A 19358-nucleotide genomic window follows, 5' to 3' on the forward strand; every position below is an offset into this window, starting at 1 on the left:
TTACCTGATACATTTAATAAAAACTTAAAGTATTTGATTGTAAATGTGTTAACAGCGGCTAGGATTGTATTTGCTAGAAATTGGAAGAATGAGAAAATACCATTAGAGGAAGAAATTATTAAGAAAATATTGGAATGTGCTGAAATGAGTAGATTGACATTTGAAATTAGAGAACAAGAAGATAAACAATTCTATGAAGTTTGGGATCTTTTTATCAATGGTTAGATAAAACAATATAATAATAGAATATATATATATTTTGGTTTTGATAATATTTTTAGAATATTATATTAAGATAGATTTGGTATGATTTTACGATTTGTTATAAATTAACTAAATTATAGTTATCTCGCTTAAGCATGAATTAGTTAAATTATAGTCAAATGATTGTTTAATAAGGATATTAGGATATATAATTGTTGATTGATAATATGAGTTATTATGTAACATAATTATTATGATGACTATGAAATAGATGCACAAAAAGGAGTGATAAACCAACCGATACACTGTCTGTAAATTTATGAAGAATGATGATGTTTTTATGTTATGTTTTATGTTTTATGTGTTTTTATTTGTTGTTAAAATCAATAAAACTTTTTTTTAATAAAAAAAAAAAGTATCAGGGGTGGGATTCTACCAGTTCGCACCGATTCGCTAGAACCAGTTGTTAACATTCTAAGCAGTTCGGAGAACTGGTTGTTAGAAGAAATGACTGGCCTAATCCTGTAAGGAAGGCAGGAAGGAAACATTCTGGTATTGCTTACAGAAACTGCCTCTCCGTTAACCCTTATTACATTCTTGGCAGGACTAGACTTCCTGTCTCTGGAACGTCTCTGGAATTTTTTTCCCCCTCCTTTGCTGGTACTTTGCTTGTGTGGAGTGACCATTCAAAGTTACAATGGCACTGAAAAAAGTGACTTATGACCATTTTTCACACTTACGACTGTTGCAGCATCCCCACAGTCATGAGAGGCCAGGCGAGGAGATGTGAGTTATATTGAGTTGGCCACGTCCACCCAGTCACATGACCACCAAGCCACACCCACCAACTAAGCCACTCCCACAGAACCGGTTGTTAAAAATTTGAATCCCACCCCTGAAAAGTATGGATGGAGCTTTAGATATGTCATTATAATATAATCTGGTTCCAAAGATCAAAGGCAGATGTTCATCATCATTCCCTATTACAGAGCCCTCTTTGCAAGGAAGGCTTAAAACTATCTATGATGAATTGGCTTCCTTATTTTCTTAAACAAGGGGTGTGTGCAAGGTGTGGTTAAAAAACAAAAATCAAGATAGTGGCCAGTGACATTATTCATTAATCAAATGCCTCCCACATCACAACTCATTATGACTGAAGCCCCACCTGGTTTTTATGAGCAAGCACACCATCTGTTCCACAGGATAGTCTGAAATTCAAAGCGGAGTTCCAGAAATTGCAATCCTTTTTTAAAAAAAACTAGTAAGACCAATTATTTTATTTTCTTTGGTATGCAGGAAACATATTTGGCTGCATTTGGAATTGCCCTGCTTATTTGATAGTCCTTTGTTGGATAAGAATTTAGATGAACACCCCACCCAGCTCCCCATGCTTATCCCTCTGTAGAGGCTTCCCTCAGATTCTTTCCGAGGCCTTTTCTGTGAATTTATAACCAGAATTGAGACCATGATTTCCATTGCTAGGCAAGGAGGTTAAAGGAGTCACCCCCAATTTTGCAACCTTTTTGCCAGGATGGTTTAGCAAGTCACTACACTAGACAAATGAATAATATGGTTATTAAGCAAATCTGGATTCCCCCATTGACTGTGCTTGTCCGGAGTCATCAGGGGAAAGTTGGAAATGGCAATCACATGTCCCTGAGATCTCAAAGGTGGTTTTCCAAAAGGCAACAGGATATTATTATTTTTCTTTGAAAACGTTAGGCTTCTCATTCAAGATGTTTCTTCATCACAGAGTTGAAGAAGCTTCTCGAATGAGAAGCAAAACGTTTTCAAGAGAAAAACACAAGAAAGTCCAGCTGCCTTTTTAAAAAGCCACAATCGTGAACTGGAGGATTGAGAGTTTGCACAGACGTAGACATAACTCTGGGATACTGCGGCCATTGTAAATACATTGTTGGAACAAATATCCATCTGGTTCAGTTCCAAGGGAGGAGAAAGACACTGGAAACACGGAGTCTGCTTGGAAAGAGGGTTTAATGGTAAAGCAGAACCACCAAGCAAGACTTGTGATTCTGGGTAGCTGATCACATGGAGTGGAGAGTGAGGGTTATTTACATCCTCTCCTGCCACTGAGCTTCCTGTTCCTGTGCAAACTATTAGTAGGGGTCATACCTAACCTTGTAGGTTTTCTGAGTCAAGCTTGGTTGAAGCTTGGGCAGATGCCATGGAGGGGCTTGTTGTGCAGGTCCTATTGTGGCTGAATGGCTTCTCCCTGAAGGACAATCCCATCACCCTGGAGCTGAAGGTCGTTCGTTTTGTAGACAGACTGCCCAGTCTTTCTTAATGGGCACCAAATATCTGCTGGGGGCAGGGAGCTGAATTAATTAATTACCTTTATTGTCAGAGTACAACATGTGTACAATGAGATTGGCTGAGCCTCCCTTTGTGCACCCCTCACCCCCCCATACACATAACTCACAGTGAGGACAGAAGTCCCTAACCCAGCCCCAATCTTATTACCCAATGTGACTTTGTTGTACAACGCGTTGGCCCCGCAAGTCTGTCATACTATGTTGACATCAAATTATTTTCCATTCGGAAATCTGACAGCCCACGGGTAGAAACTGTTCTTTATCTTGTTGGTGCGGCTGGTTATGCTTCTATATCTTCTACCCGATGGTAGAAGAGTGAAGAAGTGCTGACAAGGGTCTGAGTTGTCCTGAGATTTTCCTCACTCTTCTAAGGCAGTGAGCCCTAGCGATGTCATCTAGTGGTATCAGGGAACAGCCTACAATGTTTTGTGCAGTGCTCACCACCCTCTGTAATGTCTTTCTATCCGTGGCTGTCAAGGCAGCATACCACATATGTAATGCATTTACCGTAAAAGGAGGCCGTCAATTGTTGTTCCACTTTATTCATTCGCAAGACTCTAAGGCCGTGGTGGCGATCCTATGGCACATGTGCCACAAGTGGCATGCAGAACCATTTGTGCTGGCACGCGAGCCGTAGGCAAACTTCCTTCACTGCGCATGTGCGTGCCTCACAGCTGATTTTTTTTCAGTTGGTTTGAGGCCTTTTTTGGCCTCCCAGAGGCTTCAAAAAAGCCTCTGCAAGACTTTTCAGGACGATTTATAGGCCCGTTTTGTCACTTTTTCCGGTATTACAGGAAGTGATAAAATGGGCCTATAATTCATTGTAAAGTTGTAATTTCAAACCGTCACTGAATGGATGGTTATAAGTCAAGGACCAGGTGTATAACAGAATAGCCTGCAGGCTGTTATCATCCTTATCAATCTGTGTCCCAGCACTTATACCTCTGGAGTGGATTGAAGGATTTTTTCTGATAACCATTCTTCAAGAAAGATTTAACTGCAGTTCTCGTCAATTTTTTTGCAACAGGTTTAAAAGCAAGGTTAGCAAACTGCCTTGGGCCGATCTTTAAAATATTATACTTTGTAATATTATGGGCAAAACTCTCACAATGAGGAAGTCATCCTGTTTTCCTATTCTCTCTTTCCTTCCCCCTTTTTTGGGGAAGGTTTTTCTCAGCACGCTGAGAAAATCTCAGATACCTAGGTGTTTCCTATAGCAACAGGCTATTCATTAGAGATATCTTTGCTGGACTTGAAAAGGCTAAGCTTGGTTAGATCTGCCTAGTATTTGGATTGGAGGTGGATCAAATTCTTCATCTCTGATTAAAAAAAATGGAGAAATTGCCTGTTCCAATTCTTTACCTTCTGGAGAAGATTTGTGGAGACAACATTGGTGTGCTGCCTGAAATGGGGAGGACTTCCCCTGTCTCTAAGACTCCACAGAGTGCACAGACTTATTTGGAATACATTCCACTGTTACAATACCTGAGCTTTCACAATAGGTAAGCTAAAGGCAAAGGTGTCTAACTTTGGCAACTTTAAGACCTGCGGATTTTAACTCCTAGAATTTCCTAGCCAGCATGGGAAATTCTGGAAGTTGAGGTCCACAGGTCTTAAAGTTAATAGAATAGAATAGAATAGAATAGAATAGAATAGAATAGAATAGAATAGAATAGAATAACAGAGGTGGAAGGGACCTTGGAGGTCTTCTAGTCCAACCCCCTGCTTAGGCAGGAAACCCTGCACTTCAGACCAATAGTTATCCAACATCTTTTTAAAAACGTCCATATTGGAGCATTCACAACTTCTGGAGGCAAGTTGTTCCACTAATTAATTGTTCTCTCAGTCAGGAAATGTCTCCTTAGTTCTAAGTTGCTTCTCTCCTTGATTCGTTTCCCGCCCTTTGCTTTTGTCCTGCTCTCAAGTGCTTTGGAGAATAGCTTGACTCGCTCTTCTTTGGGGCAGCCCCTGAGATATTGGAACACCTCTAGTTTCCAAGGATGGACACCCCTGCTGCAAGCTGTGTTGTTGGATTGGATCTCAGTGTGTTCAACGTGAGATGCAGACCAACTCGGTTATGATTGAGTCAATAACACCCACTATAGTCAGGCGCACAAACCAGGCCTTTAATCGGGAATCACCGAGGTTGCCTAATCCTCCTTGGCTTCGACATTTCTCTTTCCTGCCTCCCGCAGGATCCATCACTGCCTTGGGGCCCTCTCTCTATCCAAAAAAGGGGAGGGGGCGAAGGGGGAGGGGGGAGCCAGAGAAAGAGATCCCAGCAACAGGGAATTAACATTCCAGGATTTAGGGGGAAACTATGTGGTTCTCTGGGAGGACAGAAAGAGAGGGTGAAAGGCAGGGAAAGAACTCACCCAGCAGGAAAGCCTGTGAAAGCAAGAGTTTGCAAAGGAGGAAGGCCTGTCCCCACAGGATCCAGCTGCCAGGCATGCTTTGATGTGGGAAGAGAGGGTTGGTCACAGCTGGATGATGGGGAGGGTGTCTTTTTCCTTCTGCCAGCCATCTCTTCCCCCCCCCCCCCTCCTCCCCATCAAAGGCCTTCCTGGTGCAATGATATCAAATTGCACTTAAGCTGTTGGGCCTCCGGGGCTTTTGAAATGACAGCGGTCTCAGTTGCTTCATCTTCCTTTCCTTTCTGCCTTCACCTCCCCCCACTGTGGCCTGATGCTCTGTTAAGTAGCTCCCCCCCCCCTTTTTTTTTTTTTTTGAACAGAGTCTAAGATCAAATAGAGAGGCAGTCAGGGAGTCCAACTCATTCTAATGCTACAAGACAGCAAGCAAGCAAAGCATGCATGTGTGGACATAAGTTGTTCTGGTTGTTAGTTGCGAGAAGTCGTGTCCGACCCATCACAACCACATGGACAACGTTCCTCCAGGCCTTCCTGTCCTCTTCTGGAGTCCATTTAAGCTCACACCTATTGCTTCAGTGACTCCATCCAGCCACCTCCTTCTCTGCTGTCCCCTTCTTCTTCTTTTGCTCTCAATCGTTCCCAGCCTTAGGCTCTTCTCCAGTGAGTCTTTCCTTCTCATTAGGTGGCCAATGTCTTTGAGTTTCCTCTTCAGGATCTGCCCTTCTAAACAGCAGTCAGTGTTGATCTCCTCTAGGACTGACCCGTTGGATCGCCTTGCAGTCCAAGGGACTCGCAGGAGTCTTCTCCAGCACCAGAGTTCAGAGGCCTCCATTCTTTGGTGCTCAGCCTTCCTTATGGTCCAACATTCACAGCTGTACATTGCAACTGAGAAAACCATAAGACATAAAAGAGAGATCCAAATCAAATGGACATCATAAATGGACATCATAAATGGACTTAAGAGAGAGATCCAAAACCACCAGCAGTTTTAGAACCTGGAATATAAATCAGATAACAGATTATCAGAGTTGGAAAGGACCTTGTAGGTCATCTAGTCCACCCCCCCAAGTAGAAGACCCTACACCAAGGGTGTCAAACTCACAGCCTGTGGGCCGGATGTGTCATGTGGTGGCCCCACCCCTGCCCAGTTTAGCCTGATCCGTCACATGACGATGCCATGATGACACAGGAAATACGACTTCAGCAATAGAGTGGTCAATGTCTGGAATACTCTACCCGACTCTGTAGTTTCTTCCCCCAAACCCCAAAACTTTAACCTTAGACTGTCTACTATTGACCTCACCCCTTTCCTAAGAGGCCTGTAGGGGCGTGCATAAGCGCACCAACGTGCCTACCGTCCCTGTCCTATTGTTTCTCTTATTCTTTTATTTTTCTTATATGCACCCATTTCATGTATTCACAACTATGTATACATTTATACTTATTATCTTGTAAACAATTGGCAAATCAAATAAATAAATAAATAAAATAAGTTTGACACCCTTGCCCTACACCATTTCTGACAAATGGCAGTCCAATCTCTTCTTGAAAGCCTCCAGTGATGAAGCTCCCACAATATATGCATTGAATTTCTTATAGCACTGAAGCTGGGGTTTCTTTAACCATGGTTTATTGAGTAAAACCACCAATGGCCGAGTTTCGAAAGGCATGATGTTATAAACCACCATAGCTGGAGACATACAATGGAATATTCCTTATTGGCCAAGTGTGATTAGACACACAAGGAATTTGTCTCCGGTGCACAAGCTCTCTCAGTGTACCAACTGAGACAAACAACAAAGTGACCAATCATAGATCATAAATCCCAAGGTACAACCATAAATCACAAGACACAAACAAGTGATAAATCATAAGATACCAATAGAGGAAGGTCGTAGGAAAGATGAGAAGGATAATATTGTGTTAAGTCTGAAACAAAGTCAAACTTTCACTATGGTTTTACGTTATGTGTGAATTCAATCACAAATTGGACACTTGAATATAATATGAAGCTTTCATCTGGTTGATTATATCCAACATTCTTGTCAATTTAAGTACTTCTAGACAGGTGCGGGAAAGTAAGTCCTTTTAGGCACAGTGTTGTCCTTTCTAAAGAGAAACACATTTTGCCTGCAATGAAAACGAATGCCAAGATTTACAGCTTGCCTTGCTTCATTAGCCACTTTCCCGTTCTTGCTCTCTCCTTCCACTGTTGTTTATCCAAGGAAAGCTGCATTGCTTAATTATCCTCTTGCTTGAGCTTCCCATCTGCTCATCAGATAACATGTTCCAAACTCTCAAGTCGCCTGCTTCATGTTTCTTTCATCCTTGCCAGCTCTCTAACCTCGGCTACCAAGATTTGGTTCTGATTGTAAAACTCTGCATAATATTTGCGGGGAGGGAGCTGCGTTCAAAGCTAGTCTTTAAAAGTGCAGAAATGAAATGTTTTTATCCTCTACCAGTGTATCTTTAAAAAAAAACAACAAAGTTTGCAAGATAGCATGTCACAAAATAAATGGGACCAGGTGGACAGTTTAGGTATATTTTCTTTCTCCCAAATGTAACTTTAAGCATCCTCTCTTTGCTTACATCTAGGATTTAGCTTATAAGAACTGTATATTTTTTTCTTGGAGAAAGAAAAGTCAGAAAGGGGTGTGTGCAAAGAGATTAGATAGAACGGATACAAAAACAATGTTGAGACTCTGGAAAGGGTGCAGAGAAGAGCAACAAAAATGATGAGGAGACTGGAGGCTAAACAGTCCGGAGAATGTTTGTGGGAAATGTTTGTTTAGTCTAACAGGGAAGGACTAGGGGTGACTTGGTAGCAGTCTTCCAATATTTGAAAGGCTGACACAAAAGAGGGGCTATTCTTCAGAGTACCTGAGGGCAAGATAAGAAGGATGGAAGCTTAACAAAGAGACATCCAACCTAGAATTAAGGAGAATTTTTCTGTCAGTGAGAACAATCCATCAGTGGAATAGCTTGCTTCCAGAAGTTGGGGATGCTCCATCATTGAAGGTTTTCAAAGAGATTGGATAGCCATTTGTCCGGAATGATATTGGCTCTCCTACTTGAGCCAGGGGGTTGGACTAGATACAGGGGTCTCCAACCTTGGCAACTTTAAGACTGGTGGACTTCAACCCCCAGAGTTCCTCAGTCAGCAAACCTGGGAGTTGAAGTCCACCAGTCTTAAAGTTGCCAAGGTTGGAGATCCCTGGACTAGAAGACTTCCAAGTTGTCTTCCAACTCTGTTATTCTGTAATTCTAAAATAAGAATGAAGGGGTGCCTTTTTGAAGCCCCCTCCCCTTTCAAAAATGAAACAATGTTGAAGTTTTTAATAGAAAAAAGGTTTGCCTAAATTTTAAGGGAGAATGTCCTAACTTTTTGGAAAAAGGGAAAGGCTACAAAGTGCAACTTGATGCCCTTTAGCTGTTTTGGAGACATCATAAATAAATTTATTGTTGTATCCACAGGATATAACATCAAACATAATACAATAAGATATGCCATAAAATGCAATAAAGTAAACAGTAAAACGTTGTAAAATAAAGTAATACAAGGAGGAGTACATATAAAAAATTACATCAAAATAAAGCTAAGGGAACAGTTAAGAACTTAAGTAGTTCTTTCCAAGTTTTACACGACAGCAGGGCAAAAGTAGCAACTTGATTGCTGATGGTTGGAAACACATCTTACAAGAGAAGTGTTCGGTTTTTTTTTCCCAGATCAGAGCCCTTAAATTCACCTACCACCAATAATTTGGCCTTAATCTCATTCTACATGGGACGATGAAGAGCACAGTGGCACAAATCACAATGGACAGTCAAGAAGAACTGGAGAATAGGTGAGCTTGGACAACAGCAACCAGGAGAAATTCTCTGCTGTAGCTCCCACTCTCTCTCTTGCCCTCCAGAGATTAGGTTGGCCCCAACCCTGCTAGTCTTTAGAAAGGTCTTGAAGACCACCTAGCTATGTGCCCAGGCTGAGGTCCCTACTGTATGAAGAGCCACTTTTCCTAGTTGTGTTAGCACTGTTAGATTTTATCTTTTAGCTGCTATTTGTATTTAATTTATTTTATTTTCTTTTGCATAGTGTTTTAACCAATTTAATGGGGGTGGGGGAGTTGTCCCCTGCCCAGAGTCTTTGGTTTGAGATGGGCAGATACACACATTGCATGAATGAGAATCAAATCAATCAACCCAGTCTTTAATTTCCACCCTCAGATGGATGCTTTAGAATAGAATAGAATAGAATAGAATAGAATAGAATAGAATAGAATAGAATAGAATAGAATAGAAAATATGGAATGGAATGGAATGGAATAGAATGGAATGGAATAGAATAGAATAGAATAGAATAGAATAGAATAGAATAGAATAGAATAGAATAGAATAGAATAGAATAGAGGAGTGGAGTGGAGTGGAGTGGAATGGAATGGAATGGAATGGAATAGAATAGAATAGAATAGAATAGAATAGAATAGAATAGAATAGAATAGAATAGAATAGAATAGAAGAGTGGAGTGGAGTGGAGTGGAGTGAAATAGAATAGAATAGAATAGAATAGAATAGAATAGAATAGAATAGAATAGAATAGAATAGAACAGAACAGAACAGAATAGAATTCTTTATTGGCCAAGTGTGATTAGACGCACAAGGAATTTGTCTTCTGTGCATAAGCTCTCAGTGTACATAAAGGAAAAAATTAAATACATTAATCAAGAATCATAAGATACAACACTTAGTGATAGTCATAGGTTATTAATAAGCAATCAAATCATACTAGGAAACAAATAAAACAATATAAATTGTAAAGATACAAGCAACACGGTTATGGTCATAAGTGGGAAGAGATAGGTAATAGGAAGGATGAGAAGAATAATAGTAATACAGTCTTAGTAAGTAATTTGACAGCATTGTGGGAATTAGTTGCTTAGCAGAGTGATGGCATTGGGGTGGGGGGGGGAACTGTCCTTGTGTCTAGTTGTTCTGATGTGCAGTGCTCTATAGTGTTGTTTTGAGGGAAGGAGTTAAAACAATTTATGACCAGAATATTTTCACAGCCCTCTTTTTGACTCCTGCTGTATACAGGTCCTCAATGGAAGGCAGGTTGGTAGCAATTATTTTTTTCTGCAGTTCTAATTATCCTCTGAAGTCTGTGTCTGTTGCAGAGCCAAACCAGACAGTTATAAAAGTGCAGAGGGCAGACTCACTAATTCCTCTGTAGAACTGGATCTGTAGAACTTTAAAGTAACTGCAGCTCATTCCAGATTGATGGCTGTCCACAGGACCAAGGGGGGATCCCTCTCCAGAAGCAGCAGACACCTTTTCCCCAGATGTGCGAGCGGCTGGGCACGATAAGGATCGTCACCAATCGCGTTTGGAGGGTACCAGCTGAGGGCAGCTTCGCGAAAGATGCTGCCCTGTTAAGTGATGGGAGGAAGAAACCATATAAATCCCCCCCTCACTTTTTTTTTTTTTTTTTGGCAGCTGTTGCTGGGGCGAGTAAGACCCCCGGCGCAGGGAGGAGCAGGGGAAGACTAAAACGGGCGAGGGAGGACGGAGGAGCCTTCCGAGCTCTGCCAGACGGGCGGGTTTGTCTTTAAGGGGGCGGGCTGGAAGGCTGGGAAAACGAGGCGGGACCCCCCTTGCCCTCTTCGCCCCTCGGAACCATCGCATCCCATTGTCTGGCCCGGCGGAGGGAGAAGGGGAAGGACTAATCTTCCCCCTCTTTTTGTTTTCCCGGGGCTGGGAAGGCGGGGGCCGTGGGGGAAGGGAGGAAAGCAAGCAGCACGGCCGCTCCTCCGCGAGAAGTTTGCCTCAGTTTCGTGTCCCCCCCACCATATTTTTTAAAGAAATGGCGCTTTTTGATTTGTGCGGGTGTCCAGCCGTCTGGAGAAGCCGTTAGTGGGGTGCATTTGTTAAAAGCAGAGGGGGAGACCGGGTCGTTTTGGGGAGGGGGTTGCATTGAGGGTTGGGTTGGGGACGGGGTGGGGGTGGCAGACCTGTCCTCTGATTGGCTGCTTGGCCCCAAAGATTTGGTCGGGTGGGTGGGAGGCAGTGAAAAAGGGCAGAGGGGCGAGCAGGCAGCTAACTTCAGCCTGGAGAGATGGAGAGAAGTCCCTTATGTGCAGACAGACGTCCAGCTTTTAATCTGATTTACCAGCAACAATAGCTTTTCACTGGTGGGTGCTTATCTTTTTATTACCTTGATTGAATAATGATTTATGATCCCATGTTATCTTCCTGTAGTGTGTGTGTGTGTGTGCGTACCCTTTGAGCACTAAGGGTACCGCAACAGGATGGAAATCTAATAATTATTTTCTCACAAAAGGTTCTCCAGGATCCACTCTGGCAAAAAGGGGTGGTCTGGAATTGAGGAATAGGGTTTAAAAATGAAATGTTGAGACTCTTCAGATGTATGAGTGGACATCATCTTTTATAGGTGCTTTTTTTGTTAAAAAAAAAAAGACTTTTCCTGAGAAATAAGTTCTGACTTGTTTTCTCTTATGCTAGCTTTCTGCTTGCAAGGAGTTCAAATGCCCATGGGAAATATTTCAGGAGTGTCTTCCATTGTCGTCGAAATGGGGATGTCCCTTCTAGAAAATTAGAACTGGATTGTCTCATTCCCCCTTCATTCTGTAAGCAGGTGTGGCCCATTCTGTAAGCAGGTGTGGCCCAAAGGTGTATTTATGACAATTGCCAAGGTGGGGTGGTGGTGGATGGAAACCCCCAAGATGAGGAATGTCAAACTCTCCCATTATCTTGATAGTCGAGTAATCATTATAAAGTCTGTTTTTAAAAAAAGAGAAGTTTTGCTTTATGACCGATATTTGAACAGGCCGGGATCTCAATGGCTAAAATAGAGTTAGAGTTCAAATCTTACCTTTTATCTATATTTGTCAGGTATTGTAAGGTCCACCCTCTTCCAAATTCATTTACTTTGTCTTCTCCAGCCTGGACTCTTCCCATTAGTTCCCATCCCAAAATGAAGGCAAATGAGACAACAATCCAGTTCTGACTTTCCAGAATGGACATCCCAATTCAACTACAATGAAATATTCCCCGTATGCATAAGGGAGAACAAGCCAGAACTTTATTTTTGAGGAAAAGGAAATGATGTAGTTTTTTTTAAAGCAGCTACAAAAAGTAATGTCTCCCACTTCACTCGCTCATCTCAAGAGTCTCAACATTTCACTAACTGGACAGTCAAAAATGTTAACAGTGAAATTCCACACAGCTAGAAAGCTGGCACTGGAGGAAGTTGGCATGCTCTATCCTCACCCATACTAGGCTCTTCAAAGACTCTATAGAGGAATGGCTTGATTCTCATATGCTACCTGATTCATTGAACCAGAAATGTTGGGTGTGAGAATTGCGTGCAAAGCCTGAGAGCTTAGGGTGGCCAGACTGCAAAAGATAAACTTCTTTCAGACTGATGTAAATGGATAAACTTACAGCTTAGGAAAATTTACTTAAAGATTTTGTAATGTTTGTGTAAATAAAGTTTTAGCTGGGATGGAAAGTCTTTGGGTTCCGTACTGTGGAAGAGAAAGAAGAACGGTAGTTAAAATTTCTTAGATTTCATGATTTAAGGGGACTTCAAACCACTGAATGGAATCTCCTGTTTAGGGCAGAAGTTCAGATTTTAGCAGTCCTGCAGAGAGTTGTCCAGTTTATCTGAACACTTCTAGAGAAGGGTTCACCACCTCCCCAAGCTATTCCCCTTCCCACTGCAAAATTCTTCTTAAATATTCCACTGAAATTTGCTATCCTGTAACTTAAAAGATATTTATCCCACATCCTGCACTTCGGCGATAGAAAAATATAGATAATCCTCAACTTACAACCACAATTGAGCCCAGAATTTATGTTGCTAAGTGAGAAATTTGTTAAGTGAGTTGTGCCCCATTTTACAACTGAATCACTTCGATTGTTGGCTTAGCAACCTGGTTGTTAAATGAATCTGGCTTCCCGTTGACTTTGCTTGTCAGAAGGTTGCAAAAGGGGATCACATGACCAAGGGACACTGCAACCGTCATAAATATGAGTCACTTGCCAAGCATCTGAATATTGAACATGTGACCATGGGGGAATCCTTCAATGATCATAAGTGTGAAAAATGGTCATAAGTCACTTGTTTTGGTGCCGTTGTAACTTTGAATGGTTACTAAAGGAACTGTTGTAAGTCGAGGACTGGTGACCTGTATGCTACAGTACCAGTGCTGGAGGCCTATCTGGATATTTTATACTTTGGGACATTTTTCTGTTAATAATATTGACTGGGAGTCTTGGGAATTGTAGACCAACACATTAGAGTTGTAGGTCAAATCTATCTATATAAAAATGAAATACCACTCATGCATCTTCACAAAATCTCCAGAACTGTAAAGCCTACAAACTTGAAATTTGGCACATATGTTCCTCTTGGCTTCTAGGTGCTCACTATGAAAGGATTTTTCAAAATGACCATCAGAGCATTAGTATTTCCTATATTATTATTAACATGCTCTGATGCTAAGGAGATCTATTCCCTCTCCCCACCTGAAAAGAACTGTGTTCCAAATGCAAAACACAAGTAGAAGAGAGGAGTTTCAGTTTCACAGCACCAAGCAGCTTTAGTACAGAACAGTTGAGCTAAGCCATGCCCAGGCTCCTTGCTGCCTCCTTGCTTACACAACAAATAGTCTTTCAGTTTCCAAACAGCCTTCAACTCTCTCACACACTGACAGGACGCTAGCCAGATGAATAGCGATGGATGCTGGTAGGCAGAGGCAGAATTTTCTTTTCCTTCTTTACCTCCCCAAAAAACTAAGCCCAACCACATAGTTTCATAGCGAAGCACTGCTATAGAACTAGTTGCCTTATATTCTTTCCCTGTCTTGTAATAGATTCTGTTTATGGATTCCGACCATCTTTTTCTTCGTCATCCAGGAATTGCTACAATTGGAATTTATTGGAAATGACCCCTGGGGGCTTCTACAGTGGTTGGACCCTCCTTTCCTTGTTTCTGGCACCCCTTTCCTGCCATCCATGCCCTGTTCCTTGTGAATGTTCTGAACCAGCTCGTACAGTGAAGTGCGTCCAGAAGGAACTGACCTCCATCCCAGCTGGTATTCCTGGGTACACCCGCAACCTTTTTATAACCGGCAACCAAATTGCCCGTGTTGGTATCCAGGATCTCCAAGGACTCCACAATCTGGTCACGCTCTCCTTGGCTAACAACAGGTAAAGCTTCCTGATGGGTGAGAAACTAGAATCAGATAGGATAGGAGGCAGGGCCGCCCTTGCTATTATTGGCTTAAGAAGGCTAAAGGGTTGGACTGGAATGGGATGGGACAACTCGCCACAGCTAAGTCACCATGGCCAACTGCCATGGCCAACTCACTACAGCACAACTTGCCATGGAACAATTCAACAATTCATTTTAATTATTTAAAATAATTTTAGTTTGAGATTCACATTTCATGTTGTTCCTCCTTTGACATCCTTTCTTTAATGATTATATCCCACCATTTCTTCAATATTAAGTGTAACACTTATTCCTCTGGATTGGCCATGGCAAATTGTCCCACAGTAAGTTGGCCGCGGTGAGTTGACCGTAGTGACAAGTTGGCCTAGATAGACCCGACTGGAACTTCTGTCACTAAGCGAGGCAGTTAAGTGAGTCGTGCCCAATTTAATGACCTTTTTTGCTGTGGTTCTTAAGTGAATCACCCATTTGTTAAAGGAATCTGGTTTCCTCCGTTGACTTTTCTTGTTGAAAAGTCACTTGAGAAAGTTGCAAATGGAGATCAGGACACTGGGGACATCATAAATGCATGCCAATTGCCAATTGCCCAAATGTTGAGAGACCATTGGGGGAGAGAGAGAGAGAGAGATAATATGTATGTATGTATGTATGTATGTATGTGTGTATGTATATATATATATATGGTATTCAGCTTTGTTCGGGTATTTTCCCACGTCATTATAGTTGTGCTTTTAAAGTTATAGCAACTTTTCAGCAGAATCTCATCTGCCATCATCAGGCTTCTGTATTGTGTTTGTCTTCTGTATTGTGTTTGAACACAATACAGAAGCCTGATGATGGCAGATGAGATTCTGCTGAAACGTTGCTACAACTTTTAAAGCACAACTATAATGACGTGGGAAAATACCCGAAAGCTGAATGCCATACATACATACATATATATATAAATAAAAATGTAGGAAATGTATAAGAAAAATGCATACTGTACACATGTAAATGCATCTCTCTCTCTCTTCCTATCTATCCACCTATCTATCCAGTGGTGGGATTCAATTTTTTTACTACTGGTCCTGTGGGCATGGCTTAGTGGGCATGGCTTGGTGGGCGTGGCAGGGGAAGGATACTGCAAAATCCCCATTCCCTCCCCACCCCACTAACCTGCTTTCCAGCTCCATTCTCCTGTTCAGGGCAACAAAAGAAGACCTAGCCAATCAGCTGGGACCTGGGAGGCGGAGAATAAATGGGGTGGGGCCAGACAGAGGAGGTATTGGCTGGTTCTCCGAACTACTCAAAATTTCCGCTACTGGTTCTCCAGAACTGGTCAGAACTTGCTGAATGCCACCTCTGTATCTATCTATCAAGCAGGATGTTTAAGCCTGGTGTCTGTAGCTGAAAAGCCTTGAGATACATATGGCAGAATCTTAAATGTATGGAAAGCTGCCTTTGTATCAGAATTAGATTGACTCCATGGCCTGTGCTGTGCATGAAGCATCTTGATTAAAGTATTATTCCCAAATGCTGGGGGAATTTGGAGAGTTGAAGTCCACACATCTTAAAGTTGTCAAGTTTGAAAAACATTGATGTAAATTATGAGCATGAGGCCTGCACTTCATAAATGTGCCAAGCCTTCTGGACTGCCAATAATTTGGTATTTTTCAGCCCTGTGTGGTCCAATGTGCAATTTTTATGTAGTCCAGCTATACAATTATAATCCTCATTGCGTCATTCCTGGGCCTTCGATGTAGTTTTCCTGTCTGTCAGTCCTTGAAGAAACCAAATAGGAGAATGAACATCAGTTTTCTACGTTCTCTTGGTGCTTTGCAAATTCTCTGATTGTAATTCCATGCCTCATGTTATCAGAAAACCTGATCTGGTCAATTTCTTAATTCCTTCTGGTCAATGTCCCCATGCTGATGAAAATAAATGGGCTTTACTCTTTTCTTTATGTGAACTCTTCAAAATCCCCCTGGCTTGCAGATGCTTATAAGCTCAAGGAAGGAAAGCAATTTAAGCAGCCTGCACTTTCTCCCAGCAAAACCCTACAAATTAAAACTGCCTGCACTGCATCTTTGTTATCAGCTGTCAATCAACATTTTTCTCCTGATTAGCCACTGCCTGGTCCTTTGAATTAGATATGCCAGAGATCTCCTTTTGAGTTCTATGGAATGTTCCTTCACCTTCCTGTTGACTGGCTTTTCAAGGGGACCTAGCAGTGAAAAGATTAAAGAACTATTTCAAGATATATTGCAGATGAGGTTACTTTTGAATGATGTCTGTGTTGTCCCTTTTCACCTGCCAGGATTAATGCTGTGGAGTCCCACGCCTTCTCCAATCTCCAGAACCTGCGCTACTTGGACTTGAGCTATAACCACTTAGTCACCATCCATCCCGATGCTTTCAGTGCTAGAAACAATTCCATCCAGGAGCTGAATCTCAGTCACTCACTGTACAACTTCTCTGCCATCCACCCGGTGGCAGCTGCCCTTGTCCAAGGGGGCTTCCAGAAACTCTCCAAGCTCGAACTCACCAGCAACAAGATCATCTACTTGCCCCTTGGAATGTTATCCAGCCTCCCTAAACTTGAGTACTTAGACTTGAGGAACAATTCCTTGATAGATATTAAGAACTCTACCTTTTCTGGACTTCACCTCAAGTACCTTGATTTGACCTCAAACGCCTTCAAAACTTTGAGGAGGGAAGCTTTATTTGCCTTGGAGAGACAATCCCACCTTAGCCTCTTTCTGAAAGACAACCCTTTTGTATGCAATTGTGACATTGAAGAACTGGTCAACTGGCTGAACCAAAGCCGACAAGTAGCAGATGTGGAAAAACTAGCCTGCATTTTCCCCCAGGATCTGAAGAACACCTCCTTGGTGGATCTAGTGGGGGCAGATCTGGAGTGCCACTACAGTCAACACAGTGAAAATGTTCTTCAGTCCTCATATGCTGCATTGGGTATAGTTCTGGGGATAATTGGCATCATCTTCCTCTTTGTGCTTTACCTGAATCGTGAGGGCATCAAGACCTGGATGAATGGTCTACGGGATGCTTGCCAGAATCTGATGGAGGAGTACCACTATCGTTACGAAATGGATTCTGATCGCCGCATCACACAAATCTCATCAGTGGACATATGACCTCAGATCGTTTTCAGTAATTTCTTTGCAATGGCATCTTTTTTCAAACAAAGCCTGTGGCTTGGAGATGTCATTTCCATTAAAAAAAACACTAAATTTTAAAGAACTTATAGATTAAAATCTGTGTGGATTCAAGGAATTTCCTTTTCTAGTCACAAGGAATTTCTCTAGGAGGTTTGACTAACTGGGGACAAACGATTGCATTCTTTTAGTGCCAGTTCTATAAATGTAAGCAAGTCAAAACCCTGATGTCTTCAAATACAGTATTTTGATTCCTAGAAGAATAGATGTCCTGGATTCTGGCAGTCAATCTTAACTAAGAGAATTTTATTCTGTTCTATACCAACAAGACCATTTATCAACATTGTTTGTTGAGGAAACAGATTCCTTAGTTACAGTGGGACTTTGGTTTGTCATGTGTTCTGTACTCTAGACCAGGGGTTTCTCACCCTGGACCATTTTAAGATGGGTGGACAGCAGCTGCCAGAATTCTGAAAATTTCATGTCATACATCTTAGTGGCTCAGGTTGAGAAATCCTGTTCTTAGTAGACAGATGGAACATTATGTGAAGAAAGAACAATAGTGTGCCAATAATTATGATTTTATAGAAGAGGTGGAATAGCAGTAGGTTAAGAAAAAGCAGGTGTAATCTTGACTCCCTTATCTTCAATTCCTGGGAGAACTGCAAGGAAGACTTTACTGTTTGTGATACCAGAAATCTGGATAGTCCACCCAAGGGTTCACTTGCAGCAAAGTTTTATCCTTCAGAAATGGTAGGTCTCTGATTAGGGATCAACAACAGGACAGATGGTTGAAACTAAGTCCTGCTCATGAGCATCCTAAAGGAATCTGACTTGTCATTATAGGGATCAAACTGCTTGACTTTCTACATATCAATGTTTTCCGCAGGGCCTGTGTGAAATTCACCAGCTTGATTCACAAGCATACTAAGATGAGATCTGGTTTACTCCTCTTATGGCTTACAGGCTATGCGAACTAGCCAATGTGATTTTACAACTGTGGACTGTGATTTTATATGAATATATTGTGTGAGCACATCCAATTGTGTATATATATGTGCTTTTTAGAAACCAGAGTTAAGTAAACTACAGATGAGCACTCACTGCCTTAATTCAGAAGCATAAGTGACTTGGCATGTGTGACAGTAGAAGGAATGTGTATGAAGTTAGAAATTAGTTGGGCTTAATTCATTCCATGAATTCCACTGAATTAAACCAACAAGATACAAACTTAGCATTAAAAGGATAATCCTATGTGCATGGACTTTGATGGGTGTAGCATGAGCCTGGAAGCTGGCTCGCTGGGGAATTCTGGGAGTTGAAGTCCATACATCTTAAAGTTGCTGAGGTGGAGAAACAGTGGCTATTGTTTTGTGAAGTAAATAAAGTCCAACGTCCAGGTTGATAAAATAAATTGGAGCCCCAGATGCAGAATTCAAATGCAAGTATAGATTGGGCTCTCAAACTGGCATTTGTTGCCCTAATTTAGGCATGCAGCTGGTGAATTAATAGAAATTAAAATTTCTCAACCATATTGTGTCCAATCTTAGGAAAATATAACACGTGGGCAGGCATCAGCTCAAGACTTCAGCACATGATATTTTTTTTAAACTTCCAAGGCTGCCAAGCATCTGGTACAACATTGTTTTATTGTATTGAAAAAAATGTCATAGTAAAAACAATTTAACCCAATGATTCTATACAAGTTTTTGCTTTCTCTTTACCTGAACTGATTTTTCTACGCAGCTTGGTTGATGAGGGTCTCCTCTGCTTGAAGGGCTTATATCTCTGAGGAACAGTCTAAACCAGTGTTTCTCAACCTCACCAGATTGAAGATACGTGGATTTCAAGTCCCAGAATTCCCCAGGCAGCACAGCTTCTGGGAATTGAAGTTCCACACGTCTTTAAATTGCTGAAGTTGAGGCAACACTGGTCTAATCAAAATCCAACATAAAAAGACCCATAAGAAGGAATAAGTGGGTGTATGAAAGTCACCCATCCATAGTGAATTAAGCAACGAATTTATTGTTATGATTGT

General features: G+C 41.7%; 1 protein-coding gene across 1 annotated transcript; it reads left to right on the forward strand.

Moving 5' to 3' along the window:
- Positions 1-10653: 10653 nt before the first annotated feature.
- LOC113417607 (trophoblast glycoprotein-like) lies at positions 10654-19012 on the forward strand. The gene is made up of 3 exons (XM_087970666.1): positions 10654-11094; positions 13844-14137; positions 16462-19012. The coding sequence occupies exons 2-3, from the start codon at positions 13872-13874 to the stop codon at positions 17297-17299; spliced, it is 1104 nt and encodes a 367-aa protein (XP_087826792.1). The 5' UTR covers positions 10654-11094; positions 13844-13871; the 3' UTR covers positions 17300-19012.
- Positions 19013-19358: the final 346 nt, after the last annotated feature.

Source organism: Notechis scutatus, chromosome 8, assembly GCF_049901735.1.
Source record: "Notechis scutatus isolate UNSWTSFEM ecotype Mainland chromosome 8, rNotScu1.2, whole genome shotgun sequence".
NCBI lineage: Eukaryota > Metazoa > Chordata > Lepidosauria > Squamata > Elapidae > Notechis > Notechis scutatus.